Source organism: Molothrus aeneus, chromosome 9 (genome assembly GCF_037042795.1).
Source record: "Molothrus aeneus isolate 106 chromosome 9, BPBGC_Maene_1.0, whole genome shotgun sequence".
Lineage (NCBI taxonomy): Eukaryota > Metazoa > Chordata > Aves > Passeriformes > Icteridae > Molothrus > Molothrus aeneus.
In genome coordinates, this window is record NC_089654.1 from 16,786,780 (window position 1) to 16,809,339 (window position 22,560).

A 22,560-nucleotide genomic window follows, 5' to 3' on the forward strand; every position below is an offset into this window, starting at 1 on the left:
ACGGGAAGAAGATCTAGTGGGCACTTTTCATCACCACAGGTCAGTCAGTAGGACTAAAGACAGTATTTGGAAACAATGAGATAAAGGAGGGAAAACAGAATGGTAACTTCTCTGAACATTCTTAGGTTTTCTTTGGGAGATAACTCTCATAGCCTGGACCTAGACTGTGTCCTTCACCCCCAAGTATTGTCAGAAAAAGAGCAATAGCAGTTGCTAACTGTGTGTTCATTGTCACTCTTGAAATGTCCCTCGCACATCCTCAGCCTGTATGAGGTTTACATGTATATTTTCCAAAACTCATTCATGTAGCATTTGCCACAAGGAGTCTGGGCTTTGGTGAATAGAAACCCAGCTCTACCCAATTTCTTACGATTTACCCCGTGTCTGGAAGGACACCACTAAAACACAGATGTCTCTCCGCAAGATTTCTTACTGTGGAAGATTCTCTCTTCCTTTCTGGTAACTGTGCATCTCATCTGTGCATGATCTCTTTTAAATAAAGACATTGATACTATTTGAATTTGTTTCTGTGATTGCAGTCTTTTAAGTTCTGACTCGCCTTTTCTTTTAACAACACCACTGAAACCAGTGAAAATGTTTTTGCATATAGTGTAGATAGCTAGATAGCTATTGTTTGAGTAAGATCTTTGTGTCTTAAAACAGTTTTATTGCTTTGCAGTTAAAAATGCTTAATAGTCACTTTAGCTTGTGGATTGATAAAAGTAGAGAAACTACAATTTTGTTGTCTTTCAAACTACTTTTTAATGATTGATTATCTAAGAAGGCCTGGAGGTTCTCAAAAACAGAGCTTCTATTTTAAATTACTAATGCTATTCGGAGACAATGGGGCATGAATATAAAGTTTTCAGTGGTTTATAGCAAATGAGACTTGAAACCAAAATAGACTTCTAAAACACATATATGTATATGTATGTATATGCACACACACTTGTGGGTTTACAGAATAGAAGCAAATCAAATTTATTTGGTCTTTAACCCAGTTCCTAGTTCATGCAACAGTAGGTCATCATAATTTAAAAGTCTCCTCTAATCTGTTTTGATCTCTTAGATAACACTTGGTGAGTTTATTTTTTGTATCATTTTTATTAGGAAGTAAGTTGAAGGTGATGGTAGCAACTTCTTGGGGTTCTCTTACTGTGAAGATTCCAGATCAGCTGCTTAGAAATGCAGGATTCTGGGTGGGGGGTGGTTAAAGACATTTGTGAGTGCTATACAAGAATTTTAAAAGCCTTCATATATATCTCAAATTAAATGGAGTTTTGTTGTCGCTGATAGCAAAATAATACAAAAATACAGGAAATAGGGAAGAATAAATAAAAACCTTTGGGCCCTTTTTCTGTCTTGCATTACTGATTGTTAGTACACAAGAGCTAGCTCATGGATATTAAGATGAAGGCATAGACTTGAATCTCTGATTTGGTATGTAGGTTTAAGTTTATTTAATATTAGTAGTCTCTTAAGTTTTGGATTGAATGCTTTGGCAGGGAGACGTGGGATAAATTTTAAATGGTATTTGTAATTACAAGGTATAGAAATTCAAATGTTACTTTGTTAATGTGGTTCAAATGCTTAATGACAATGGAGGAGCACTGATAAATGCTGGTGCTCTTTCCTGCTTTTTGTACTGAAGATATTTCAGGCTGAAGAGCTTGCCAAAAAGGGTAGTAGGTAAATCACATGGCTGTAGTAGAGCTTAGCTGAAGAAGGGTAAAATAGCATGTGATGAACTAAGCAACAACGATTTTCAGCTCCATTGGTTTTTAAAGGAACACTTGCAGTTCAGCCTCCTTTGGGCAGCATTTATTCAATCACCACTGCTAAGAAACACACTAGAGAGATCTCAAGAGACATTTTAGAATGGTTAGAGCTCTTCCCAAACAAAGTCCCTCAGTGCCTGTAAGCTTTTGTTACGAAAACTGAGATGTCAAATAATTCTCCAGAGTGTGTAAGGGCACTTTGTTAAAAGATCCAGAGAAAATTAGCTTCTTATATATAAATGGAGGATAAATAATTTTGAATGTGTGGTTGGGTTTTTTTAAGGCATGATACTTCATTTTGAAAATAGGATTCCATCTGTATTTTATGGTTGCAAGTATTTTAATTCCCATTATGGAGCTTATCGTTGACATTGAACTCTACCAATGAATCAGATGTGAGATGTGTTCAAGACTTCTTGTTACAACTTGATTTTATCATGTGTCCAAGACAGTCTTTTAGCTTTTAAGTATGTATCCTGAATATATGTTATCTGGTATATACACTTATTTATACCTATTTTACCTATTCCCCTTGTTAAGTGGAATTTTAAGTTCTGAGTTTCAAGTCAATCAGTGGTACTTGGTCGTAGATGAAGTTCTGCGTGGAAGTAGGGGAGTATCAGGATGTTAATGATGTTTTCTCAAGTAATTAGACTTCTCTCAAAAGAAGCCTAAGGTTAAATGGTAACTTATTTTTGCTGGTTGTCATCAAACTAAATGATATTACAGTATGTAAATATGTTGCTGTTTTCCAGGAGGTAGAAAAGCTGCCTTTTATGGTTAAATTGGTCTATTTGAAACCTCAAGAAAGACAATATATGCTTCAGTATTTGCCTCTGCTGCCCTGGGTTAGTTAAAGTCACTCATCTTCATGCAAGTTTTGGAAAAAATACAGCTAGCTGAGATCCCCTAAAGTCACAGCTTTGCATCCTAATGCCATGAAGTCAGTTTGCAGATTTACAGAAGGACAGATCCTTGAACTGCAGCTATATATGCCCCTACCTGGAAATCTGGATGTAGGAAGCAGAGGCTACTGCATTTGCAAAGATGCTGGGTTTACTGTTCTTATTTGCTCTGGATGCCTACAATTTCCCTATTGGAGTTCCCTTGTTAGTCAGTTATGAGGAGGTCATTTGAGATGGAATTTTTATGCATCTTACTCTTTAGTCCTTTATCCTGGAAGTTTCTGCCCCTTGGATCCAGGTGCTCAGTCAGGCTCCCTCACAGTGTGAAAACCACGTGGTCCTGCTGGGTGGCCACAGCGTGTCCTGCTGGAGGGAACCACAAGACCCACAAACCAGCAACTGAGCAACCCACACAGCTATTTGGGATCTTCCAGCTTTCCTAGCTTGTGTATTCTGCCCTACACAGGCCAAGAAAGTGGGCACATTCCATTTTGAGAAGTTGCATATTGTTTTCTTTCTCTAGGTAGGTGAGGAAGAATTTGGCCAAACTCTTTAACAGAAAAGATTTCACTGCAAAACTAAAGTCACACACACAAAGTTTTGTACAGTTTCAACATTTCCACATTATATTTTTAGGACAGAAATCTAGTGACCTCTTTCATGGATTGTTCTGAAGTAACAGTTTTGGCTAGAGGCAAGACAAAGAATTAATGAACCATTTCTACAGAGGCCCTGCAGTTCCCTGTTTTCAGAAAGCTTTGCTCTTCAGAGGCCTTGGTGTTGACACAGAGCTTGTTTGAAAGTGACTGCCCTTCCACTGCTCCTTATTATTTAAGGCTTCACACCTGTAGGTTGCTTGCTTTACTCTGATCTCTCTGAAATGTTATTTTTTCCAGCTGCACAAGTGCTTTAGGACAGGTGCTGTACTGAGAGGTTACTCAGTTGCAGAAGCCTGACTGTTCATGCAGTGCAGTGACTGCAGTACATCAGCAGATCCATACTGCTGTGTCCTGCTGCTTATCTGTGTCTTTTGACTACCTCCTTCAGAAATAGCATATTGATGGCAATGACTAGTGTTCAGACCTTGCCAATCAATACTAACATTGAATAAGAGTTAATTGACACAAATAACTGCATCTCTCAGTTTGTGTACAAGAATGACACCTTCCTGTGCTCTAATCAATAATAACTCCTTGTAAAGCATTGAAATAAAGCTGCTTTCTCTATTTGACAGAGTTTCCCCAGGTGGCTTGGAGCTGTCTCTTTCATTATGTCTCATGATAACAGATTAACTGGAATGTTACATATGAATTGCCTGTCAAGATGATTCCATCAGGCATTTCTTGGTAGTGTTTATCACTGTCATCAGTGTTGAGTCAAGATGTTCAGCCTTTGTTTTGCCTCTTATTCTGTAGCCAGAAAAATGTAACAGTTTACCAGGTATAAACTTTGTTGCCAGCTGAATCCATTAGCTATTTCAAATAATAATTGCTAAAATGAACCTTTTAATAACAAATACAAACAGTATTTGCCAGAACTCTTGGTTCTGGTGACAATTCCTTTGTATGTAGAGCAAGATGCTGTTTTTCCTTTCATAATTGAACAAAACTCAGATTGTTGAGACTCTACTTGAGTAATTATTGCTTCAATATCGTATTTTGGTTTGAAGACTTGAAGAATTGAGGATAAAAGTGGGATAATATTGCTTTGCTCATTACAAATTTATTTTATTAATTTTTAGTATCTTTCTGAAATAGAGGAATGCAGACCCATACTATAAATGATCTTACTGATAACTACATTTTAATGACCATTTTGAATATAATTTTAGGGAATTACTTACTAGAATTTGAATTTTAACAATGACAGCTACAAATAGTTCTGCTTTCTCAAATTTTAGTCTTTTTTTTGTTTTTTTAGTTAACTATATACTTGCCCAAAGTAATTTTTTTTAAGTAATCTTACTGAGGAAGAAAACTCTGGATTTGAATTTGTTGCCAGATAGGAGCTTGCTGGAAATGAACCATCCTCCCCAGTGCCTGTAGGAGTGGGTATGACAGGGTATCTTCATGCTGGATCTGAATTTGTACAAGGTCGTGGAAGGGAAACTGAAAGCAAGAAGGAAGCAAACATAGGGAGGGACTTGCCCCTCAGCTGATCTGTTGGATGGTTCCATATTTCTGAAAACAAATAATTCTGCTGGCTCTTTTGAGTGCCACCCTAACCCACAGCTTCATTTTTGACTGTGACTTTTCCATGAAATTGCTTGTTTTGAATACCAAGAGTCATGCCTAAATTGAGACAGCAATTCACAGATGAATTGTTTTAACACAGATTAGTACTTGATTTAAAGCAGATCCAGTTTTTTAGGCAGTTCAGCCAAAGGAGTCAGCTGGTATCCAGTGCAGCAGCACTTTACTTGAATACCTATGTGGTTCTTTATTCACACTTCATTTATATTTATATGGCTCTTATATTTGGTCTGGCTCCCATTGCATAAGTTAGAATTCTGGATTTCCATTTTAAAAACAAGACTCATCAGAGAATTGTCACTGCCACCTTATAAAATTCAGTCTGTGTCCACATCAGCTTTTCAGCAAATCTGGATCTGAAGCCAACAGGAGGGAAACTAAGTTTAAGAAGGTCCATCTTTTCAGAAACTCTTGTCAGTTCTGGAGAATTTCCCAGGGGTTTGAGTGAGAGCTGGGCCCTCACAGCAGCCAGGACTGTTTGTGAGCAATTTAAAAGAAACAGCTTCTGTTTCTTTTTTCAGTCTTCCCATCCCACTTTCATATTAAAAAAAGGGGACATTGACAATTCTGCAATTCCTCCATTAGAGGATGACAGAAGCTTAAGGGCTGGTGAATTGCTCAGATACAGCTGTAATTGCTTCTTTATATCCCAGTGTATGCATGGTAGACTTAAAATTCAGCTGTTAAAATCGGCTTACTTTTATTTTTAAATGTACTGACTTTTTAAAAATTATTTTTCAGGTTAACAAACAGAAATATTATTCACAAAATGCCTGAATGGACTCTCATTGCTATTGTTTTGTTATCTGTGTAAGTACCCTTAAATGTCAAATGTTCTTATATGCAACTGTCTTATTAGCCTATTGGAACAAGATATAATTTTCAGGTAAAAGAAAAGAAAGATTTCACGGAACTAACTGTAGAATCAACAGAAATATTTCTTTCATAAAAATGAACAAAATTTTCTTGGCAAAACAGAATTCTCACCGTTGCATCAAATGTTATCAATAGACAAATTTATGTTAAGAAAAAAGAAGAGCTAAGCTTTCGGGCGTTTTAAAGAGGCCCTGCAGGATGAAGTAGGAGTATAATTCATCCTCTTCCACTTGCTGCTGACATACATTCTTCTGCTCTCTGACATTAGGACAAAATGACATGTATATTGTATTATTTGGATTTGGCATAACTGTCAGGCTTTTCATTTCTCATTTTGCTTCTAATTTCTTAAAAGGTTTCACTTTTATAATTAAACTCAAATTATTTCTATAAAGATATATGGGCTTCTAAATAGGTATAAGTATTCTAGCACACTTCTTTTAGAAGGGACATCTGTTTTAGCAGGAGAATTCCTCCCAAGGAATACTAGAACCCAGTATTTTATTTTTATGAGGATTAGCTTTGTTGGTTAAGTACCACAGTGCCTACAGTCCTCCTTAGCTTCGTTTTACTTACTGTAGAATTAAATTCTTTACAATGATTTCCCTAATGGGAAGCCTGATTGTATTACAGTGTCTTTCAGTAAACTCCTACACAGAAGCACGATCTATAAAAGCCCTACTCATATGCATCAAGTGAGTTCCTTAATTTGTATTTTGCAAATTCATGTACTTTTCTGAAGTTAAAGACACAAACTTTGCCGTGTGTTAAACACACACAAATTTGTATTAAAAGGTGAACTAATGTTAAATGTTTAAGAAATCACTGGTGGTTTCACAGTGTCAGGCTCTGCCTTCCATTAGGGTTAAACCATCAACCAATCTTTGTATGTCTTGAGCTTGAATTACGAGATTGCACAAATCTTTATTTCCGAGTCTGTTCATGACTGCGCCGCTGCTGCTGCTTCTTTTGGGCTTCCTGGGTCACTGGAGCCTGTAGGACAGAGAGGTACTTAGAGCCATTCACAGGTCAGGAAGTATTGTGGGCCAGCCTCGTGGCATGCCCAGCCCTGCACTTATTTTCCTTGATCTTACTTCAGTCTGACACATTGTTCTGGCTGTGCTGTCCCAAGGAAGATGGTACCAGCAGGCATTAGAGCAGGCTTCAGCGAGCCTTACATCTGTGTCACCCAGCCAGATACCGCTCAAATGATTCATTAAATCAGAACACAGAAAGTAACTTTACTTGAATGCCTTGGCATAAATTTTTTATCAACTATAAGAACAAATCTTTTGTCATTTTTACTATATATTCTTATGGTTGAATTGGTAATTTGTGAAACAGATCTTATGAATTTTTCAAGTAGTTTCTGTACAGCTAAGGAAATGGTGTCTCCTTTTGATCAGAAGTTAAAATATGTAGCTGGTCTCTGCATATGATGAGCTGTAAATGTTTACATAAGTAATGATTGTTTTACAGCTGCTTTAAAATGTTATGCAAGTAGTAGGCAGTCCTGGTGGCAGTCAGTATAAGCAGAGAACCAAGTCGCTTTTTACTTCTGCTTACTAAAGTTCCATCCCTAAAGAAATTAATTACATTTGATCACTAAAAAGAGTAAATTTTATTTATAATATTAGTGAAATCATAAATAAAACCGCTGCTGATTTCTGCTTATTGTAAGGTTTTTGCAAGCTCATGATCTTGAGATTTTTAATAACTTCTCTCAGCTGCCTCTTAGGAGAGAATGTGGAAGAATGTAGCTGGGATAGAATGAGTGTTAAGATTCCTCTAATAAGATGATGCATCTTACTTTATTTCCAGAAAGATTAAAGCAGAACATTTAATTATTTGGAAATTCTAATCAAGCTTGAGAACTTAGTGGAAGCCAGGACTGTGCAGGGAAAGGCTACTGAGGATGTGGACAGCCCCTCACAGGTTCTCACCCAGGCCCTTTCTCACTTCCTACAGTCTGCCAAGGAACCTGTCATATATTGCTAATAATTTTCATAAAAAGAATTGCACCCTATTTAAGTCTTCTCCCTTAGTTGTACTGAGACATTACGCACTTTTAAGCACATCTACTGTTATTTAGATCATAGAGTTGTGTGGGGCCTGAGTAAGAGGTGGTCTTTAGTAGCTTCAGCCACACTTTCACATTTATTCGCAGGTCTTGACCTGGTTTCAGACATCAGTATGACATATCAGTCATATTTCTGTTGATTCCACAACCATTTTACTGCTAACACTAACCAGTAAAGCTGCATAAGCAGCACCCTGGTAGGGGGTAATGCTTGTTCTTCCCAGGTGGATGCCACACCATACTACAGCTATCCCAGGGTGCAGGGATTGCAAGAAGGCAGAGTGAGCATGAATTTAAAGGTATACCTCAAAAAAATCAAAGACTTAAAGTATTTTCTGTTTTGTATTAAAGGGGGCACGGTTGTTTTGTTTCAAGTAGCAACTGTTGGACTTCACTTGCACCCTATTTTGTGCATCAGTGTTGTGGCTCACCACTTCCTTCTCAAACATATATGGCTAGAGTTTGCTGAGGACTTGGTGTTCTTAACTTCACAGAGCACTTTCAGAGTGCCCCAACCCTTTTTGTGGTAAGGTACTGGACAGAATAACTGTTAGCATTATGGCTGTATCGAATTCTAGTGTGTTATATGGTATGATCATGCTCTCCTCTCTTTGTTTGAGTGTGCATATTAACTCTTTGTAGGATACACCATGATGGATATCATTAATGCCTAATTTTGGTGCTTAAATTAGACCCTAGGCACACTTCTAGGTCTGCATGTCCTTGAAAAGCTGCTGAAAGAAACCTGGGCTTCTCATTCATTGAAATAAAGTGCCTGGACAGTGTGACATGTCTCAAAGTATAAAATGTTGGCAATTTCAATAGTGGAGTATTTCATGTTCCTAGGGAACAGTTGTTTTTATTCAATCAAATTATTGTATAAAATATGAACACAGCCAGTCTCTGCCTTTATTGAAAATCTAGCCTGAGGCACTCCTATGAATATGGCACATTCAGCAATGCTGAATCGACCTTCTTAGAGTACACTTTGACAGCCAGAGCTTTATGTTCAAACAGTGGTATTCATGCCTGTCATGGAGTGGGTGACTCTTAAAAATTACCTGTACATCAAATTTTTTACTTATTTGTAATCTGTAGTAATTTTGGCATTGGTTGATTTTGGTTTCTTCCTGTTACATCGTTTAGTATGTTATATAGAATTTTTTGTTCTCATAATAGCTGCTTTATAATTTATTGTAAGCTAGAATGCATTTTTTTCTGCCAAAGAACTTTGTAAGATACCAAATGAAGCAGATAAATAGATATAAATACAGTAGTTCAAGAAAGAATGGAGAAAGCAGTGGGAGGATTGGTTGCTATACAAGCATGGGCACTTTCTGTTTTTAGTGTATACCCCTGGCACAGACTAATGGAAAGCTTTCAAGATATTTTCAGGAAATGTCTGCTTTCATCTTACTTATCTGAGCTGGCTGGTTCCAGTGAACTGTGGTCAGCTTCATCTGCAAAGCCTATGCAAGAGGTTCCCCCGCTAAAAGCTTTGAAGCATTTCAAAATGGTCTGGGATTAGTTTATAAGCATTTGGCTGCAGTATTTAAACAAACTCAAAATGACCATGATCACTAAACAAAAGCAGTCATTATATGTGTGCAGCCACTTTAGATAAATGTGTCATGTGGAGATGTACTCTAGAGGTTTACTCTCTTGGAGATAACAGTTCAGGAACTGGAGAATCTTGGGTTCAAGTATGTGTTTTTACTCCTCTGCACACGAGAGCACATCTATTGCTCAGCACTGACATTTCTAAATCATTTTAAGAGGAATTTAGATGTTTCTGATATCACTACTCTGTTCTTATCTAAAAGTGTGTGAATGTTTGAAATGTATGAATCTAATTTACAAATACATATAGGATATGAATCAGACGTGCAGAGTGATTCTTTTTCCTACAGAAACCACATACAAGTCAGCTGGATGATATTTTATATAGCATGATGGAAGTTTGGTTCCAGGTTTCAGCTGAGAAAAATCATTCATCGTTAACCTAGAAATAGAATTGTTTTCCATTCTGAAACAGAGCTGAGTTTGCAGGACCAAGAATCCAAAGAGTTTTTATAAAAGCATTTGAATGTGGTTATAGTGTCGTGTTTATCTGTAGAGTTATATTATTGTGTGAAATAGAGAAGAAGCAGCTTTGTCTTAATGCATTAAAAAAATCTTCTTCCCTTTTTCTCTTAATTTTAGGCTGTCATTTGATGTGTGAATTCAAATAGATTTTTTGTTAAGCAGATCTTAAGTTTTTTAAGCAGTTTTTTCTATTAAGCTTCCTTAGTTATCAGCAATTTCTAAGCAAACTTGAAGTTGCTTTTTTAGCATATTGTGGACATGATCAGTATTATCTTATTTCTTTCTGGCATGTTCCAGTATTATTTAGGAAACATACACATGAGGGATTTCAGTGTTGTTAATTGGGATATTATTCAGTGCCAACTTTAAAATTAATTAAATACTTCCCCTTTCATAAGGGAGAAAATAGAAGAAACCTTAACAGTTTCCAAGAAGGTGTTTGTCCTGGAGCAAAAAACCCCCACTGTTGCTGCAGTGATGTTCTGCAGGAAGTGACACTGAATTTCATCACAGCCCATACAGCTGCAGTGTTTTCCATGCTGGTATTCTCACAGGCAGCCTTCTAAATGGGGCATTTGGATGTGCTGTAACTTTCATGTGTGCCCAGCACAATCTCTCTGAGTCCAGGATAATCAGTTCCTCTTTACAGTGCCGGAGCTTGGCTTCATCAGCAGGAGTGGAGCCTTGGCACCCGCTGTGTCCTGGACTCGCGCTGTGTGGAGTCAGGAGGGCTGGCTCAGAACGCTGTCAGCTCTGCACCTGCCACCTCTGCTGCCCAGTGCCCCCCCAGCAGGGGCATGGCTGCCTGCCAAGTGTCTTGGAAATCCCTCCAAGAGATAGAAATCTGCATGTTCCCATCAGCTGTATGTGTGGGCATTCAGACTGACATCATGTGCTTCACCCTACCTAAGGATCCAGCTGTCTATGTCATTTGGGGGGAAATAGATGCAATTTATTTTTCATATCAATAATGTTATATTGGAGAATATTAGTGGTGCTATAATATTCCACAGTGGTGAGGAATAAACTAAAAATTACTCAGACACATGAAAATTTGAAGGTGATAGAAGATTAACTTAGAGAGGAGCCTAATTATTTTTATGTGATAATTGATAGTGGCCAGTACACTGGTGGAGACCTGGTTTTGTGTCCTGATACTGCAGGAATCAAATGCAAAGGCAGTTTGTACTTCTCATTACTTCTCACATTACTTCTTGAGATACAAAACCATTCTGACACCCAGTGGCACTCATCCAGTCTGGCAGTTAAGTTCTGAAGTGAGATGCTAACAGTGAAGGCAAAAATGTACAGCATTTTCTGAAATGTTTTCCTCTCATATATATGAAAACAGAAAAGCTTCTTTTGGGGAGGCAGGAAGGAAGAAGGAAATGCAGATCACCTAAAGATGATGTATAAGTGTTTCTCTAGACAGTGGGCTATGATAAAGCTCTCAGAATTTACAGACAATCCAAGCCAGTACATTTAACATCAGGGCAGGTGGCTCTTTTTACACGTGTATAATTAAAATAAATACTGGGGATAAGAAGACTGCAGCCAGTCAATTAACTAGAATGTTGTGTAAGTAAACAAAATCATATCTTCATAAAATTTTGCCTGGCACAATAAAGAGAATCTAGAACAATCATGTCTGCAGCAGTACATGATCTCTTCCCATTCCTCCCCACCAGGAAAAGTGTGCTTTAATTGGCTGGTAGCAACCATAACCAACCAGCACATGGAAGTTTATTGCAGAAACTGCAAAGTCTATATGTGTAATTGCATACTACAGGTGCAAAACCAGCATCGGTGCTAAAAGTGCAGATGCTTGGGTGTTTAGAGGCTTGTTTCATTTTAGAGCATGTTTCATTTTGATGTATATCACACTTATACCCTGTGTTCCACAGAAACGCACATTTTGCTCTCTCATCCACCCTCTGTCCATCTAAACATCTTAAGAGGACACTGAATAGATCTAATTCATCATAAAACTCAGTATTTCTGAGATGAGCTACTAGGGTTTTTAAAAAGTTAAGGAATAGTTGAGATTTATCTGGCTCTTCATATTCATTCCAAACCTCACCACGTATTCTGCTGGTTTTAGGCCTGTGTTCAGTTCAGTGGACTTTCACAAATCAGTGTTAACAGTGCTCTTTTGCTGTAGGGCTGGTAAGATTGAGATTAGGGTAGAAAAGTGATTTAATGGAGATCATCAGGCCGGTAGTAGATTAGGAAATTAAACAAGCAGGAAAAGGCTTTGGGGTTTTTCGGTTTTGGTTTGTTTGTTTTTTAAAATTGCTGTGTGCTGTTATTTCTGGGAAAACATGCTTAAGAATCCTTAGCTTTCAGGGATTTCTAAGAATCTCAGTTTGAGAGGTCCAAAACCACACTGGCATTTCTTTTCAAACTGGGAAAGGCAAGTAGAAGAGTGTTGAGGTTGTTCTGTTTAACTTCTGAATACAAAACATTAGGACACAGTGTAAGCAAGGCTATTCCTAGCATGTCTCTTTACTCAGCTGCATTATTACAGGTGCTTGATCTGTATACTGGACTGTAATCAAGTTACAATGTTAAAAAGTTGTGAAACTAAGCTATGATCAATTTTACAGTCATGGTTTCCCTAGTAACTGAGCACAGGTGAGTACATTTTATAAAGTCAAGTATTGGCATTATTTACCTAAGCATATTGCATTGTAGCTGTTTTAACTTACTGCAAGTCAGTATATTTTATTCTGTCTTTTTTGAGTTTTTTTCCAACTTACATATCACTAAGGTAATGAATTTATAGGAATATCCATATGTGGAATAATGAAGTGCAAAAATGGAGATACATATATATAGAGATAGATATAAAACAGTGTTTAATTGATGCATAAAATGTATCAGATTTTAATATAAAGGCATTTTTTAGATATCAAATTGCACAGTAGTTCACACAGAGAATGTTATTTTACAAAGTACTGAAGAGGTTCAGGTTCTCAAAAGCTTACATTTTGGCATTCTTTAATCTGAGACTTATACCTGTGCTTAATTTCATGTAGCTAGGTAATCCAGATATTTCAGTGGCATAGATTCCAGTATTTGAGGTGTCACAGGAACACCTTGTGGAACATAAAAAAGAAAAGAAGACTGAAAAGGATGAGAGGATCAGTTTTAAAATAAATTTTAAATGTACTAAATTTTAAACTTTTACTAAGTTAAAGAAGAGGGGGAAATGGGAATAAATGATCAAACTGAGAAGTACCTTTGATCTGTCAGCTGGTTAGCAGGAAACAAGCTTCAAATAAATGGAGCTCTTTAAACAAAGCCTGTCCTTGAAATGTGTACATAAGAAACTTAGATTTGTTAAGGAGAAACAGCTGATAGTGATTTCTTCTGGGTTCATATTGAGAATCTTATTTTGCCTTGGTATTACGCTGATAAGATAAATTAAAAGTTTGTGGAACAAATCCCTGTATGCATGCTGGGTCTTTAAATGGCACACAGTGCTATAGGGGTTCTAATGCTCTGTGTGTGTGAGCTAATGTTGTACTCATCTTTGGAATACAGTAATGTAGATGTGTACCATGCTCCATTTGTTTTTGAGGAAATCATCCTGCAGTCATACCTGTTGTACAAAATAGTGAAACAAAGTCTGATCCACTACACTTTGTAGAAGAGAACTCTGGATAAGAAACTGTAGATATTATTGAGCTGGTTTTAGTGCTTCCTTAGTCTTGCCTGGCTCAAGGTCTTTCTAATCCATTGTTAATGAAATCTGGAAGTGCTGTTTTGCATATAATTGCCAAAGTAATTGGTTTTTGCCAGGCCTATATGATATTTGTATTGATGGCAAATGATAGTCATTTAAAAATGACTAAGTCCTTGAAAATAGTGTTCTTAAATGTCATTATAACAAGAGGCAAATAAAACCGTTCCATATTATTATTGTGGCTTTAAAGGAGTCATGGGTCCTGGAATTTTTGTCACTTCCATTGTTATTAGCAAAATATTTCCAGAGTATTAGCTGTCAACTTTCTCATTAGACAGTATCAGACAAGTACTGAGTTTTTTCCTTTTCTGTGTCTTTTTGTATCAGTGCAACATTAATTACTATTAAAATTTTTCATTGCAGGATCTTTGTAGTTACACAGCTGTTTGTTATAAATAACAGGTAGCAGCTGATGGAATGATTCTTAACTTTCAAAGGAGAGAAAGAAAGTGGCATAAACAATGCATCCTGATATTCATGTGAATTGTTTGTTTGTTTGTTTGTTAGGTTAAAAAAACCCCCAAAATTCCAGAATATTTGCATTTTCTTAAATCCATTTTAAATTAACAATTTCTGTACCTGATAAGGTAGCTCTAAGTCTATGGCCTCAACTCTTCTCTCCTGCATAGTTTAGTTAAAACATTTAAATGGCTTCCAAAAATTTCCTTATGCAGCTTAATGGAAAAACAGAAGTTGAACTCTCATATGCAGGGAAAGACAAGAAATGACTGCTGATATGGAATGTTAGAGTGAGCCTGCAGAGTATTTTGCAAATGTCCACTGGGCTCCCAAAGCCGTTGTGAGGAGAGCAGGGTGTGCCATGAGAGAGCTGTGCTGCAGAGCCTGTGCCCCAGGCAGGGGTGGGGTTGGGGCTGCTGCACCTTCAGCTGTGCCCCAGCCTGTTCTCCCAATTGCCAGTTCCCTGTTTGGACATAAACAACTCCTTGGGGGGAGAGGATGGGGGTAAGAAGGAAAGAGAGAAAAGAAGATCCCTTGTCTTTTTTTTCAGTTGATAGCAAGCACTTCCATGAAATGCTCAGCTAACCCCTGGTGCTGTAGAAAGGCTTTCCTTTTACTGTTAGTCGTAGCCATCCAGTCATATCTGGCTACACCACACGTGAAATGTTGGCCCCATTAAAAGGGAGTGGAAGTTGACTTGTGTCTGGACAACAACTACATGAAAAGTGTGTGTGGAAAGTGAACTTTACATGAAGAAAAAATATATTTGCATAACTATATACATAAACATGTATCAAAGAACGTATTTATTGAAGAAACTTGTAGAAGCTGCATAGGAAAAAATGAAGGTAGTGGAAAAAATTAACAAACGTAACTTTGGAATGAACTTTAATTTTTGCTGTATACTTGGATTATATAGGAATTCCAGCCGTTGATTTTGAATCACTGTTGGTAGCATTGATTTAAATGCAGTGGACAAAAATTTTAAAGCATGAATAATTTAGTTTCTGTTGCCATCAGAGGATTAAAGTGCCTGTGCTGGATTCTGTGGACAAGTCAGTACACAATAATGAAAGGAAGTTAAATAATAAATAAAACATAAGTTGCACTTCAGTTACAAAATTCTTGTCTTTATGATGAGAATAGGATCTTCAGGCTATATTTAAAACTAGACCAGAAGTGGCTTTTTTATCTCAGTAAGAAAATTGCCTGTTTATTTCTGCCACTTATTACTATTCAATGCTGTGGGCTTTAGAGTGTTTTATCTTTCATTAAGAAAGTATAATCCAGAAATATATTGGGGGAGATTACAGAAAGCTGCCCCTGAATGCCAGTTTCCTGTTTGACTGATTGGATATGGTAACAAAAGGCCCCAAACTAGAGACCACTTTAATTGCAGAGTTGCAAGTGACACTGACATCATAATTACTTTTTTCCAGTACTAGTGTAGTTTAATTTAAAAGACTCAATTCCAATGATATATCTAAATACTTTTGCATCTTGTTTGTAAGTTAGATGCTTCCAGTTCAAGATTGTCTGTCAAATATTAATGTGTTCTAATGGAAATTGTTCACTCTGGAGACAGCCTTTTGCTTTTAAGGGTTTGGGGTTTTTTAATGCTGAGTTTTTTAAATCATGCTTGAGCTAAAGTTATAAGAAACAAGTAGGGGTTTGGGGTTTTTTTCACTGAAACTGCAAACAACAGCTAAATTACGTAAGTTGAGGCGGTCATATTTTCTAATTTCTGAGCATACGTTTAAACATAGTAATTAAGTGTAACCACTTAATTACACCAAAGTTAATAATTTTTTTTAGGTCCCTGGTGTTCCATCTTTATCTTACAGCTAGACTCATGTAGTGCTTCAGCTTTCTGTCCAATACTAACTTTGGCCTGATGGATGCACCAGGCTTTGGGATTTAAGATACTTTACTAACAAATTGCAGTCCCTAGACAAGTGTACTGTATCTAGTGAGATACTGAAAGTGAGAAATTCTACCTGAAATTAAGCAAGCAGCCAAGGTATTGTGAAGAACATGCAAAGTTACAATGATAGTTTCAATTTACTCTGCCCAGATGTCTGAGTGCCTTTAGGTAGGGATTCGTGAAATGGATAAATGCAGCAAGCATTGGAGTTTACCCCATCAGCTGAAGCACTGTTATAAGTGATTGATACATGGCAGCACTACAGCTGCATGTACAGGCAGATGGTCTGTGGGCTGCAATGCACATCAATTCACTGAGTTTTATTGCTGATGTGTAACACTTGTTGGATTGAGTCAGTCTAGCCTGTTGTCTTAAACAAAACAATTGCTTTTGTTTAATCAATTGTGTTGGAGACTTCCTTAAAAGGAACATAACTAAAATGGAATCTAAATGTGTGTTCTATAAAACTGCTATATTAAAAGAAAGGCATTTCTGATTAGTAACATTTTTATTGCATTGCTACACCCATCTGATCTGCAACTTAAGAGGAGTGCAAATATATTTGGAGTGTTAAAAAAAAACCTCAAAACCAAAACACCCAGCACTTCTGTGTTGATGCAGTGGAACCCATTAGAATGGCATGGTTATCTGCGTGGCTATAGCTGGAGCAAGAGTGTACTGCTCAGAGATTTGCTGGCACCCTTGTAGCACACATGCAGTAGTCTGTATCTGTGGTTTTATTGGGGAAAGGGGGAAAATGCTGCCTGTAGTGCTGCCAGCTCTTGCTTCATTTCTGTGTTCTGAAACAAGTGTTAAGGAAACTTTTGTGATTATTCATTAGTTCAACTCCATCATTCTGACAGAAAACTAGTTATCAATGATCCTGGTTATGATGATCTTTAAAAATTAAGCAACTAAAACAAAAGGTAGAAAGAAACAGAATTAAAAAACCCAACCCTTATGTTGTGGTGGTTATGTTAAGAGTCTTATTCACAGTGCTTAAATACCTGTAACTGGCAAAAAGACAACTTATTTTCCAAAGCTGACTCTGGAAAGAGAGTAGTGCTTGCCTGTTCCATCATTCTCTTTATACTTCTGTTCCTGTTAAAATTCCAAGCAGGTCAAACAACATAAAGAACTTAAAAAAATGTGTTTGGATCCATAGCTTCTGCCACAACCAGTGACTTTTACTTTTTCAAGCTTCTAACACTGGAAAAAAAATTAGGAAGACTGGCAATGCTTACATTTTTCTAGGAGGAGCTTATTATTAGTCTTCTGAGAATTAACATATGGCTTTTCTTCATGAGTATCTAAGTGCTTTCCATGATATTGGAGCAATTTATGTGCACTCAAAGTCTCAACAATTTATGTATCATTTCAAGTGACCAATTTTGAGGAGCAGAAAGGAACCTGACTCTTATGTGGTTGTGTTTTTACCCCTGTTTTCAGGTGTCTCTTTCAAAGAGCTGTAACTGACTGGTAACACTGTGGTGGCTTTGAAAATTTTTAACGTTTTCAAAGGGAATCACAAAATTTATCTTAAACAGAAAATCCAGAAAGCTTTCCCTGAGATCCAGTAGCAGGGGGAAGAATGGTACTGGACAATTGGTTTGGGTTTTTAGGAAGAATATTCATACCCCTGGATAGGAAATGCCAATTAATGCTTTAAATTACATAAAAGTTTTCTCTTTTCTGAATGTATTCAGCTGTCTTCGTTACGGTACGCATAGATCTAAGAACAAGTTGCACACGCTACCGTATTAATTAATGAAACTTATTCCTAAAAATAATTGAGGTTTGACTCCTAGATATACTTGCCAAGTATTTCTGTAAGGCACCTGATCCATAGAAAGCTTGGGTCTTAAGCTGAAGCACTGAAACTATGTAAACATTTTGTGGTAGCCAGATGTCCTTTAATAGCTTGATAATAATTGATTATTCTTCACATGAATTTCACCTTAGTGGGGTTTTTTTCTTGTACATATAACATATGTGGAATAGCCAGCAAATACAAATTTTATCAATCAGATAGAGTTCAACATTTTTAACACTTTTTAAACGTTACAAATGCCTGTTTACCATATGGTGTAAGTGGGTGTGCAGGAAATGACACTCTCATCAAGTCTGATATACTACTTTTCCATGATATGAGCATGAACATTTCCTTTTAGTAGCTCTTGCTGAAGGCAAGCCTTTGAAGAATGGGTGTAATTGGTAATTTGTAAATGGTAATTTTGGACTGTAACATTTACATTGTGTACTTCTGTAGGTGGTTATTTTAAAATCAATTAATCCTTTAGCTTTTCTTATTTTTATTTGACTTCATTCATAAAAATTTGTTCCAGATTAATGCTGCAACATGTGAAAAGGGTAAAAGAAAAGCAAAATTTGTATTTTCTTTCCACTGGTCCACTAGCCAGTTCTTATTATTGTGGTCCCAAGTATCCTATTTCCTGTTTATATTCTACATCTGTAGAAGATGCTGCAGACTTTCAAGGGAGTTCTACAATCTTTGAACTGAAATCCTGTGTGTCATTAAATTGAATTAGTCATCATAGTTTCTTGAGAGATAAGATCATTGTAATTTTCTGTGACTTGAAGATACTGATCCCAAATGCTGTTCTGGCTTGTTTGCATACAATTAAGGTTTAATTCAGTTAAGCAGTCCCTCAATACTCTCTTGGGCAGTACCTCAAATATTCATTGGACCAGTGTTACTTAGAGCATGTAACTTACCACTCCATGCAAACCAGCAACTTCTGCTTTCCAGACAAAAGCTTCTGCTTCTGCTGCAGCAGCCACCTGAAACTAGAAAAGTACTAGATGGTAACTGCTTTTCAAATGACAAGTTAAAGCATCATTTAAAGGTCAAAAGGGCACAGTTTTCCAAGAGAAAAATGTCTGTACATAGATTCATAAATATTTAACGATGCCCCGTCAAGATGCAACTTTTAACTAATTGCTACAAACTTGCATGTGCCTCTCTGAAGTGACTTGTTGATTTAGTCTCTTGCTTATCAGATAACCAGTAGCTTAATTCATTTTAAAACAAAGTTTAGGTAAGAAAAAAAAATTGATCCATGTCTAAAACTTTTTTTGACTTCCATTTCTCAATATTTAATACCTGGCAACTTCTCTGAAAGTAGCAATACCTTTTTTTTTTTTTTCTTGGTGTAACCTATAATAGCTACTCTTTAAGCAGTGTGTCTTAAACAGAGTCTGACATTTATGACATGCTTGTAATTCATGAAACTATGTACTATCACCAACTGCAGTTCCAAAAAAAAAAGCATGTGAGCTTCATGGTAATAAACCTTTAATAAACCTTTTGGTTTTTGAGTAATCCTTAAAACTGCACAAGCTTCCTGCTGTTTTTGAAAACTAATGTCCTTGTTAATATCCTCTGAAGCCCACAGCAGGACTAAGAAAATTCCAGTAAAAATGCATGTAAATCTACATCATGGCCAGGAGAGTAGTTTACAGGGCTACAGCTACCTCGCACCAGCACCCAGGAAGTCATGACTGTTTCTGCCACCAGTGTTTTTTCATATAGAACCCGCATCATTCTGAGAAGGGTGACTTGAAGACAAGCAGAAATGCATCTCCTGTCTTCCTCCCGCCATCTCCAGCCTAACACTCTGCAGTGGTCCCTCTGATCCTCTCTCAGCGCTGCTGTGTCCCCGCTGATAAAGCGTCCCCATGCAAGCGCAGCGTCCCCATGCAAGCGCGGCCTCCTGCCGGCCTGCCCTGGCCAGGGTCGCTCTGATTCACCAGCCCGGGGAGCGACCCCAGCGCCTCCCCCAGGACAGAAACAGCTCGGTCCGGCTGGCACGGAGTGCATTACAAACCCAGTGGCCTCAGGCCAAAATCACAAACTCCACTCTGAACATTTCTCATATATATATATATAGCAGAGTTTATGCAGAAGTCATTTCTTTCCGCACCTTGCCCTTACTTTCAGCACCTCTGAAAGTCCTTCTCACCAAGTGTCAGAGTTTGAGAGCTGAACTGTTCAACTAATGTACATACTGAAATGCAATCCACAAAGAAATGGGAAGTAATTTTAACTCATTAAAAGTTAAATATTTTTTCATTAATTTTTTTTGTAAGTTTATTTTTTTATTAAGGGTTTCTTATTTACTATGTCTAGCAAGGTCCTTTCTTTGTGTTTTATCACTCTTTTTGCTTAATTTAAAAGAATCTTCTCTCATAGGCAGTTTTTTTCAAGTGGAGGTGCTCTTAATACCAGTGACTGCAGGGAGATTGATCTCAGTTGTTACTCACTTGAAGACTTCTGAGCTGGGAAGTTTTTAGGAAGCTGCAGACTGTCTTGAATTTCTTATTAAAAGTACATCATTGCACAAATGTGTTCTAAACTAACTCTTTTGTGTATGGTGTCAATGGCACTGTTTATTTACAGTATTTGAGACAAAGTAACTGTTGCTGGGATAGGAGTTCTTGTTAAGTGATCTTGTCAGTAATCTTTGGTGTTAAAGTTTCTTAACATTCAGCATAAGCTTTAATACTTGATTTTATTCATTAAAGATTTTAATATTTGGGCTTAGGAAGCAGATTCAGCTATTACTACCTTTGCAATATTTTGCAATAGAATTAGAAGAAAAAGGAAGGACTTCAGGATAAAAATATATTCAGATAAATTAAAGGGTAAATGGGAACAAACAGCTCAGTATTTCAGCACATCTGCATATAGATTTTATATATTTAGGTGATCTGCATAGTGGTAACTCCTTCCAAACGGAGGAATTTTATATCACTTTTATATTTTAGTCATATGAAGAAGTATATAACTTTCACTGTGTGACTGTTTATGAGTTTTGGTAAAGAAATAAATAATGACTGGATCCTTCCTTTTATATGTCTAATTGTACATTCTGCACTTTGTTTATTCTGACATCTGTGTACATTGTATAACCTCTATGTACAATTAATTAGAGGCATACAAACTACTCTCATTTTTTCCAATTAGATTTTTTTATTTACTACATACTAATAAATCATATTTTGGTACAGCTCATATTGTATATCATACATACAGTCTATTATATAGTGTAATTAATCAAATGTGACATTATAAACTGCTTTTCTTCAATACAGTTTGAACTCACAAGCTTTGCTTTCTAACATCTGCCACTCAAAAGTTGCTTTGCTGTATGAAATATGTTTGGCTTTTTTCCAGATTGTCACAAACAACTCCACTTTTCAAGAATACTCAGTCAAGCCCAATGTACACACAGTTCCTGACCACATTACTGGAAGAACTGCATTTCAAAAATGAAGATCTGGAAAGTTTAACAAGAATATTTAGAATGGACTGACAACTTGAGTGGTCAGTCAACTTTAAGCTACTTTGTGTGTCTTAAAACCAAGCTGGTTAACCACAGGTTTAATGTTCAGCATTTTGTAAGTATGTACAGTAACTACAGATTGTATCAGCTGGAGCAGAAAATGTGTGAAGCGCATTTTAAAGTAAAGAAATATGTATGGTATGGAAATGAGTGTCATCAGTTTGTCACTTACAATAAAATGTAAATAATTTCCAGTAAATGCCAGCTGCTTACTTGTCACACTTATCTTTTGATAATGTATGGTTGGTTTACTGCAATTTTGAGGAATTTTTACTACCACAGTTTATTAAAAAAAAATTCTGTGTGGCTACAATGGCTAAGACTCAGCAATTTTTTTTTAAATTATTACAATGAAATTGTTATGTTCCATTTTGTGATATGAAATTAAGAGCTGCGTATTTTTTGCATAATGTTGAGATTACATTTTCCATTCCAGGTAGGCCACAAAATTTAAGAGCAAATACCTTATGTTGATCATACTGAACTGATTTAATGAATATAGATTATAGTATCATTACTGATCTCACTCCTTTGTTCCCCACTGAATAACATGATCATCTTAGCATCTCCTACTACCTGAAATAGTTGCACAGCGAACAAAAGAACACCTTCAGTTGTTTGAACTTTTTAAAATGAAAATTGAAATTTAGTATGAATTGTAGTACTTGCATTTCTGCTTTTTCATTTCCTTCCTATGGGTAAGAATTTTGCAGTCTTGTGAAGAAGCTGACTAACCGCAGTTGTTCAAGGTATGAAGACAAGTTAAAATATGGATCATCTGAAAAGTGTTTAAAAGTAGTAGAAAGGAATTTGGATTGGTTTGGTCTTTCTTGGTTTGGAAACTTTCAGTCAGAGTTTGTCTACAGGCATCAGGGAAAGAGAGGGGAAAAAGCATGTGAGCCTCCGATGGTAAGAGCAGTGCTGCTGACATTTTTCCAGTTGCCCTCGTGCATGGAGCAGGAACCTTTAGGAATGATGACTACAGTACACAAATATGTCTGATTCATAGCCTGTTCACCCCTTCTAAGAAAAGGGGTGGTATTTGAACCTGTGTAAAAGTTCTTTTTAAACAGACTCTAGTTGTTAC

At 36.8% G+C, this 22,560-nt stretch overlaps 1 protein-coding gene across 2 annotated transcripts in view; it reads left to right on the forward strand.

Moving 5' to 3' along the window:
* Positions 1 to 21,842, forward strand: part of RPAP2 (RNA polymerase II associated protein 2) — a 33,094-nt gene extending 11,252 nt beyond the window's left edge. The window contains exons 11-12 of one of the 2 annotated variants that reach the window (XM_066556064.1): positions 5,677 to 5,745; positions 21,305 to 21,842. In XM_066556064.1, the coding sequence (XP_066412161.1) occupies positions 5,677 to 5,745; positions 21,305 to 21,443 (208 nt within the window). In that variant the 3' untranslated portion in view covers positions 21,444 to 21,842. The remainder of the gene's footprint in view (positions 1 to 5,676; positions 5,746 to 21,304) is intronic. The other variant, XM_066556065.1, reaches the window with a different exon arrangement.
* The last annotated feature ends 718 nt before the right edge of the window (positions 21,843 to 22,560 follow it).